The 9,186-nt window shown below is 39.5% G+C and overlaps 2 protein-coding genes across 2 annotated transcripts; one reads left to right on the top strand and one right to left on the bottom strand.

Moving 5' to 3' along the window:
• Window positions 1-476: 476 nt before the first annotated feature.
• PCYB_141710 (DNA-directed RNA polymerase alpha chain) lies at window positions 477-2,684 on the bottom strand (the record flags this gene model as incomplete). Its single annotated transcript, XM_004224642.1, has 2 exons — window positions 477-2,404; window positions 2,567-2,684. 2 exons carry the CDS (start codon window positions 2,682-2,684, stop codon window positions 477-479), a joined length of 2,046 nt encoding a protein of 681 aa, XP_004224690.1.
• A 2,566-nt stretch (window positions 2,685-5,250) lies between these two features.
• PCYB_141720 (hypothetical protein) lies at window positions 5,251-8,894 on the top strand (the record flags this gene model as incomplete). Its single annotated transcript, XM_004224643.1, has 2 exons — window positions 5,251-6,293; window positions 6,371-8,894. The coding sequence occupies 2 exons, from the start codon at window positions 5,251-5,253 to the stop codon at window positions 8,892-8,894; spliced, it is 3,567 nt and encodes a 1,188-aa protein (XP_004224691.1).
• Between the last annotated feature and the right edge of the window lie 292 nt (window positions 8,895-9,186).

Below are 9,186 nucleotides of genomic sequence, written 5' to 3' on the forward strand. Positions count from 1 at the left end.
ATAATTTTAACTTTCTTCCTTTTCGGAGAATAATGCCACATATAAAGCTTATTCACTTAGGCACACACTCGCTGGATCTTGCCCACGCAAGTTGGCTCATGTGTTCAATTGACCAAAAAGGCAACCCCGCTTGGGAATTGCGAGACAGTGCTGTGTCCCTCTTCGCAACTCCCGCGCGTTTGATTTGGAAAATAAGGAAGAAAGGAAAGATGAAGCGATAAATGGGGCAACAAAACGGGCTAAGCAAACGGGCTAAGCAAGCGGGCAAAACAAACCGGCTAAGCAAGCGGGCAAAGCAAACCGGCTAAACAAAACGAACGCTCGGGAAATCAATCCCATGCACACACAATTTACCCGCCTTTCAAACAAACGTGCCTACACAAATTTTACCCCCGTTTGAGGAAAACCGCCACACCCTGTGCCCTACCCATCCGTGTGTGCGCAAATTTTTTCCCCTTTTTTTGTTCCCACTCACGCTATATACCCTCGTCGTAAATTTCCTCGTGACCTATGTGCGGATTTCTATCGAGAGGCCGTTCAATGACCCATCTGGGGGGGTTCATATTTCTCTCAGATTTGTCCACGGGCCAATCGAGCAAGCAGTCATGTCTTTCTTCAGATGGAATATATTCCCCCTCGGATACAGATGGTCCTTTCTTAATTTGTTCTCGTCTTTTATCAATTTCTTTCAGAAATTTTTTCTTTTTCTCCCATAAAATTTCTCTTTCCTGTTTCGACTGCGCACTTTCTGGGTCTATGTCATATTGCCTATGCACATCCTTTCTATAAAGCCATTTTTTGGTATCCTCCAATTCTTCTGCTGTTGTTTTATATTTATTCCATGGCACATCAGTATATCTATCTTTGTCCATATAAAATTCTGGATTCCTAAATTCTTCCTGAACAGATCCATCATCACATGTGTGGCAATTATTGTATAGTGCATTTTCCATGTACTGAAAATTTTCAGATATATAATCAATAGTTTTTAATAGGGCACTTTTGGGGGTAATAGAACCATCCGTGTGCATTTCGACAATGTTAATTTCGCCAAGGGTATCCAAATTGATCCCTCTCCTTTGTCCCATAAATCCAAAATATTCCACAGGTGTGCAACTACTGCTAAAATGAATAAAATTGTCTTTACAAATGTCTCTATTTCGTGATTGGCTTCCATATTCTGGCATGACATACTCTTCAATACTTTCAATTTTTACATCCATTTCTAGATAGCTTCCAGCGGACACGGAACAGATATACTGATTTTTGTTAACAATTTCGATTCCTTTTGGTAATTGCATATGTCCAGCCACAACGATCATAGGTCCCTTTATCCGAAACTTCCCTGTGATGTAATTATCCATATCTGCATGCTCAGGTACATTTTTAAAAGTGATATGTCTTAAATTCTGAGCTAAATCAAAAAAGTTTTCTCTTACTCCAACTATACAATAAAATTCATGTTTCATATTTGGGATTCTCAAGGCTGTAACTCTGCCTCCTTTTAAATGTTTGATCGCTACTCTCCTAAAGGCATTCAAAAAAATGGGAGACAATTCTACTTCATGGGAATGCATAAAAAAATACGTGTATGCTCTTCCTTGATGATATTTTACAGGCTGAATTTGTTTAAATTTGAAACCAAATGTTTTCGGTCCCCCTTTTTTGGCATCAAAATATGATTCATCCAGCTGACTTTTGTTCAACTGATACGAATCTATTGCTGACTTTTTCTCCTTACATAATTCGTCGAAATATTTATTATACGTATGAAAATCGTATACTTCTGGTTCATAATCCTCTGCTTTTCCTTCGTATGCCTTTCCTCCTTCGTATATGTATGGCGGCAACTTCCCCTCTTTCCGATCTATTTTATCCGCCTTTTGTAGATCTATTTCATTATCATCTTTTTTTGTTACTTCGTCCTTGTACACATTATATCTATGTTTTCCCGCAACTTGTCTCCTGGACTTCATCCACAGGGAGTCCTCTCCCTCTAAATTGTCTCCTTCTTTCAACTCGTCTTTCAACTCGTCTTTCAATTCGTCTTTCAATTCGTCTTCCCTCTCTCCATTTGCATTCGGGTTATTTTCCCCATTCAGTTGCGCCCCCTCCTCCGTCCTTTCCTTCCCTTCTTCACGCAAAATGTCGAAGCGAACAAGTTCTGGATCCTCCTTTGACTCCTCATTTATTGCATGGTCATCACCTAACCGATCGTCGTGCACATTGTCGTAATCTTCATCATCAAATTCTTCGTACTCATTCGAATCGTCTTCATCGCTTATCTGATCATCCTCAAATGAGCCGAACTTGAAAATATCCCTATTGCGAAATTTCCTATTTCCTGACTCCTCTTTTGTGTAATATCGTCCAAGGTGCCTGCTTCTTCCTCTCGTGTTGCTGTCTAAGGTGAGTGAAAAATGCAAAAGAATGTGTAAGAGAATGTGCACGAGAGATTAATTTACATCTATGTGAGCATATGTACTTACGTGAGGGATAGGAGAAGGGGGAACTCCCTTCGTGCAAGCAGTTCCCACGCACGTTTCCTTTCTCTTTTTCATCTTACGCTTAGAGTATCCCGTGTGTACAGGCAAAAACGCCGGGTTTTTACTTTTCAATATTAAGCCTAAATGCGATTCATTAGCAGTAGCGAAGGCCAGGACTAGCAGTAGAAATAGCATCATATAGTATCTGTTTGCTACTGGTGTGACTCTTCGCGCACTGCGTCTCACCGGGGTTCATTTTGGCTTCTTCCAAAACAAAAAGGGAACATATCGCACAGCCGCGTAGGGAGGCTCATTCACAGGTGAATGCATATGTACGTACATATATATACACGTTGACATCCTGGAGGGAACCGCAAATAGGCGCGATTCTTTTTTTATTTTTTCCAAATGTACACATCGAACAGGGGAAGCTGAAATGAAATTCTCCACTTATGGGCAAGACATAATTTCACCTTCCTCGCAAGTAAAAGCGACCTATTTCGTCACTTGCCATAAGGGTCCACTTCTTACAAATTAGATTGAGCTGGAACGAAATAAGCGCAGGTGGGTCTATTACAGACAGAGCACTGTCCCAAATGTGCTGCAGCCACGAGGTAGTTATCTACGCCGTAATGCTTAAATGTGCAAAAACAAGCATAGATCCTCCTCTTGTACACACAAACGACGAATTCGGCCAAACTAGAGGCTGAGAAAGGCTTGTTCTTATAATTTCCTTACGCACATTTGTTCCTTTTTTTCCTTCCCAGACGGTTACCACTTCGCTTATACGTACGGTGCCTTCTAACCCGCCTTATATATTTTTCTCTGCGGATTGGCAATTATGAATTTTCCTGCTATAAATTGGAAGCCGAATGGGAGGGGGTCCATCCATACATATGCATGTGTACGTATGTACATGTGCGTCCAAATTTATGAGCAATGCGTATTATTACACTAATCCCATATGCCTTACGTTGGTGTTTTTTTCAATTCGGTTGTGCTCCTCTAACTTTGCTATACATGCCATGGCACTTTGCTAATATATGCCTCAGTTTTTTCATATTTTCTCATTTTTTCGTTTTCTTATTTTCTTACTTCTTATTTTCTTACTTTCTTATTTTTTTTTTTTTTCTTTTTTTTGCCTCTTTCACATGTTCGCTCTTCGTGCGGCTTCAAAATTCGTTTTTTCCTTCCAGCACAATTTTGCAATACTTTATTCCACTGACACAATTTGTTAAACTGTTAGATGTGTGCAATAATATTGTGAAAAAAAAAAAAATCTTTCCAGCAATTTTTGAGATTTTTTTTTTTTTGAAAATAGAAGGAAAGTAACTTTTTAAAAAATAAAAAAAAAAAGAATGGAAGGAAGGAAAGGAAAGGAAAAGGAAAGGAAGAAGTCAATTCACCATTTAGTACATATTTACAATATGTACCATTCGTGCCATGCGCGCCATGCGTACCATGCGTAATGGCGAAACTGCGAAACTGCGAACTTGATGCTATGCGTGTTATTCGCAAAATCGCACGCAAGCACGTACGTACGTATGTACGTGTATACATGTAACATGGCATGCTTACCCCTCTCAATCCGTTTTTTTCATCCTTTTCAGTTCATTCGATAGCTTACCCAACTTGCAGCAAACTGTACAACTTCATAGCGTCATAGTATCGCTAAACTGTGAAAACGTTTCCATTTGGGGGGGGAGAAATCTTTCCACAAAGTTAACATCTTTAACCTTCGACATTTTGCGCAACTTCAAAAGGTAGAAGTTTAACATCAAGTCGAGAAAGGTATACATATACATATATGAACGCATTGTGTGGATCCCCCCCCATTTTTTTGTGTAGGCCCTAACGGAATTTTTTGAAAAATGCATACATATGGAGCCTGTACACGTGCACATATATCCCTTTTTAACGCTGTGCCAAGATTTTTAAGTCCATAGCCGTTGGGAGATTTCTATGAATGTTTTTTTTTTTCTTGTTTTACCTCACGGTGATGGCCTATGTGTACATATGCGGTTATGTACCTGTATTCATGCCCATCTACATGTACACACATACATATATAGATTTATATATATACAGATAAACGTGTGTGGATCCCCGGTGCGCGCCTTCCGTCGGACACCGCACAAGTGGGAGTGGCGAGAGGGCGCTACAGTTGCTAACGCGGGCAACCCACCGTCTGTAAATGCGCACATGCTTACACATGACATGCGTTTCGCTTGGTACACCGAGAATAGACGCGGCCTGCAGACGTTAGAGAAATGAAGCCCATCCTTCGCAACCAAGTGTCCAAATAAGTGTACACCCAAACAGGGGGAGAAGAAAAAATATAAAAAAACACCTAGCTAATTGCCCACCATATATTTTAAAAACGTACAAAAAAGTAACAACCTAATAATTGCACTCGAATGAGCCCCATTTTTACGTTTTCCGCGGCACGTACTTTCTGAATTATTGATGAAAAAAAAAAGTTGAAACGCCAGTTTTTGAAGACGAAAAAAAGCCCCTCTAATTTTGTCATTCACGTGTTAAGGCAAACATTTGCATTAATGCCTTCCCGCGGTATTTGCTGATTTGTTACAAAGAACAGACAAATTGTGCCTCGATTAACGCACTTGTTGTTTTTGTCGCAATTTTTGGCACCATTTTGTGCGCACGTGCCAGCGCCCCTTGGCCCATTTGCCCACCACTGTGCTCACACACGAACTCCACGCAGGAGGCACGCCCGTAACTACATGCGCGAGACGAAGAGATAATGGATAACGGTGGAATCAGAAAAAGAAAAGATGCGAAAGAGAACAAAGTAAACGTGCAGGGAGGGATGAATTTCCCATCAAATGAAGCCGCGGCAAATAATGGAAACTGGAACGGAGGCAGTGTGACAAAAGGGAAAAATGAGCACTGGGATTCGAACAGAAGCTCATGGGGGTCGTTCTCAAATATGGGTTCAAGCGCGAGGAGGGACTCATCAAGCGATAACTCTAAGTCGGGGAAAAAGAAATCTTTAGGCATATTCAACAGCTCGAACATCAGTGCTATATCGAATAACTGCATGAAATCGTTTAACAATATGTTGAGTAATATTAACTACAACATAAACAGCTCCGTGGGCCATGGCACCAGTGGAGGAGGCCACTTCAATGACAGACCAGGGGCTTCAACGGAGACCACCTTCTACGAAAATCAGTTTAAAAATCTGAACCTCGCTAAAGGAATAAGCTACCTAAGCAATATAGCTAACCCACAGCAAAAATTCACCTCCGATAGTAGGAACATACCGGGAAATAAAAGCAACTTTAACTTTTTCCGTAACTATGAAAATAACCTAGCGCAGAAAAGGGAAAACAGTACAAGTGGAACAAATCAATACAGTAACTCCTCTCAGGGGAAGTATGCCAACAATAGTAGGGCAAATATGACGAGGTCAACAAATAGAAGCACAGTTAATAGCCAAAATTTAGAAAGCTTTTTAAATAACAAAGAAATTCAAAACCCAAATTATAACATCACAGGATTTGGAAATAACTACACAAGTGAAATAAATAACTTAAGAAATATAAATAATGATGAGACGTATTGTACATGTCTTGATAACCTGCTACGAAATCATGGAAATATCGATTCGAATGAAATGCTAAAATATAATGATAAAAATATCAATTGCTTAAACGACATAATATTCCTAGATGTGTATAGAGCATATAACGTTTTAACTTATATGCAAGAAAAGGTCAACATTATAATTTACACCATAAAAATCATTGGGAAGAAATTAAAAAAAACAGGGCCCGGGAGGAAGTATTATTTTCTTTAGAGTTCCTAAATTTCTGTGTCAAAAATTTAGGCCTTTTTTTTGTTCGATTTTTGGATGAAAGTTTTATGAAAAAAATAAGTGATCTGCTAAAAACAACAACTTTGAAAAAGTCAATTACGAAAGATGTTAAGTCCAAGTTATCTAAATTTCTCATCGTCCCGATCATCCACCCAGGGGTAGCAACAGATCCAAGACTACATTTCATAAAGAGAAAGATCCTCTTCATGTTACAGTTATGGCATGATTCTTTTATCCTTCATCAACACATAGCTGCTGCTGTTTTTAACGAATATAAATCTCTGAAGGAAAAAGGAATTACCTTCCCGATTATTAATAAGGCTGAAAAATTTTACGTGAAGAATGCAGACGCCTCTCCATCTTTCTCGGACGATAATATACTCCACGATTTGCCTCTAAAATTGCCACAAATTAACAATATAATGAAAAGTTTAAAAGAAATTAAACACATGCATAATGATGAGGAAAAATCAAAATGCATTGCCATCGTGGCCAAGTACAAAGATCTCGTCTTCCAAAGTATTAACAAATTGTCCGATTACAAGGGCAACGTCAATATCTCCGTCACGCTAAATTCGCTTCTGTACATTAACGACCAAATTTGCATTTTTGAAAAATGGGAAAAGGAGCGGGAAAACGGGGACGGAAGCGGAAATGGATTTAAGTCCACACTGAGGGACAAGGCAACGGAAGAAGAAACTGAAAAACGCAAGCAAAAGGGAAAGAAAAAGAAAAACAAAAAGAAGGAAACCTTCAACCAATCAAATATTAACGAAATTATTTTTAACAAATACGACCCGTGGAACACCGAAAAGAAGGAAGATAAAAATGAAGCGCAACAAGAAAACGACACCTTTTTCAACGAACCAGTTGCAAGTTTTACCAGCGCCACTTCTGCCAAGTTTATGACCGAACAGACAGACACCCTATTTAACAGTAAAAACGGTGCATCGTACGACAGTGAAAATCTGTTTTCCTTTTTTGGTGAAGAATCAATCAAAACGGATGGAAAAAATGCACCTAAAAAGGATAACGAGATGGAGGACAAATATAGCGTTTTCAACGAACTGAACTTTAGTAATGATTCTGCTCATCTCTCAAGCAATAACTTCCAACCGGGGATGGCTAACCTTAACGTCAATTCCCAAACCACACCACTGAAACCATCGAATCAGCTGCCCCACGTTCATATCGCGCAACAAGATAGTAACGCACCCAACAAGCGAACAACGCAAAATAACAATTTTGATAGTGACAAAGGTAGGAATAATTTATTACCCAAGGGGCAGGGACAAAATTCAAATCTTCATTCAAACACAGTCAATGGTCTTCCCCCCCATGAACACAATTCACCATTACACAAAAATGAGAGAAAGGCAGTAGCTCCCATCCCTGGGAAGACAACCCCCTCGCCCCATATTCATATATTAACAAGTGAACCGGACGAAGAAAATTTCCAAGTAGGCCTAACAAACGACAGTTTCAATTTGACACAAATTGAAATTTCTAACCAGTCTTACTTGAGCGAGAGAAATAGAAGCCGAAACGGAGGATTTACAGGGGACTCTCTCCCTAATGACGTAAATGCGACTGCTGGCAATGTACAAAATGGTATTGTAGTAAAAACTAGTGACATAAACGACCTTGCCAGTCGAAATAATTCACAGAAAGGGGAAAAAAAAGTCAACGTGTCCAGGGATAGCGATCCCCCTTTTAATGGGATCAATTTTGATAATATAATTGATTCTGCAGAAACTAGCCAAAATGCGATTAAGCAAAATGAGCCGAAGGCTACCGGGCAGAGGAACATCACCAAGGAGGAACCTCTTACCAACGAAAATGCAAATGAACCTAACTATGATTATTTATTCGAAACGTTTGATTTTGGCCCATCCGGCAATAACAGTGGTGAGGCGAACGTGGAGATGAATGCAAGTAGCGTTGCTGAAAAACAGAGCAATTTGAAAACCCCATCGGAAAGCAACCCCCCAGATGTAGGGTCAAACAGAGCGAATGAACAAACAAATACAAAGGAAGTTTGCGATACGTCAATCAAAAATGTGCATGGAGGAACATCTGATATGGTGCTGGACCAAGTTAACAAGGAGGCCACAAGTATGAACACAAAGCACAACCCAGTGAGTCGTACCACAGTGAATAACGATGACTTGTACAGCCACCTAAACCAATTGACCCCCGTGAGTAGCGTGAATGATGAATCGCGTAGCGGAGATAAAATTTCATCCGACAAGAACAAATGTGATAGTGAGAGCCCAAATAATGCTTCAAATTTGGAGGAAGAAATCCCAAAAAAAGGTTACCAGGATGATGGGATAGTTGGCCAATGCAAGGAGGAACAAGGCGTTGAAGAGAAGAAGCACCCAGACAGTAGTCCGATAGCTGAGGAAAAAGCAAACGAAAAGGACAAAAAGGAAGACAACCCCGATGAGGCAAGCAACGCCGATTCGAATGGCATCAACTTTGACGAGATCGACGAAATAACGAAAGCAATAGATGACCTCAACGATAACTTTGAAAATATGAATATTTATAAATATGACAATTAAATACAGAGGAGTAGGTAAGACGTACAAAACGAGAGATCCATTTCGGCATGATTATCCAATAGCAACGGAAATTTGTTACATTCTCCCTTGTATCCTGTTTTCTACATTCTCCCCTAAGTACTTATTAATCGTTCAGGATATATTTTTTATTTTTATTTATTTTTTTTTTGGTACTTATGAAAAAAAGTTTTTAATTTTTTTTCCACCTCTTTTGCATTAAATACATGCTACACACTGCTACGCATTTTTGCGGCTGTCTCTGATAAAATTGTTTGAATATTTTTTTTTCCTT

The sequence above is a fragment of the Plasmodium cynomolgi genome, chromosome 14, assembly GCF_000321355.1.
Source record: "Plasmodium cynomolgi strain B DNA, chromosome 14, whole genome shotgun sequence".
In the NCBI taxonomy this organism is placed as follows: domain Eukaryota; phylum Apicomplexa; class Aconoidasida; order Haemosporida; family Plasmodiidae; genus Plasmodium; species Plasmodium cynomolgi.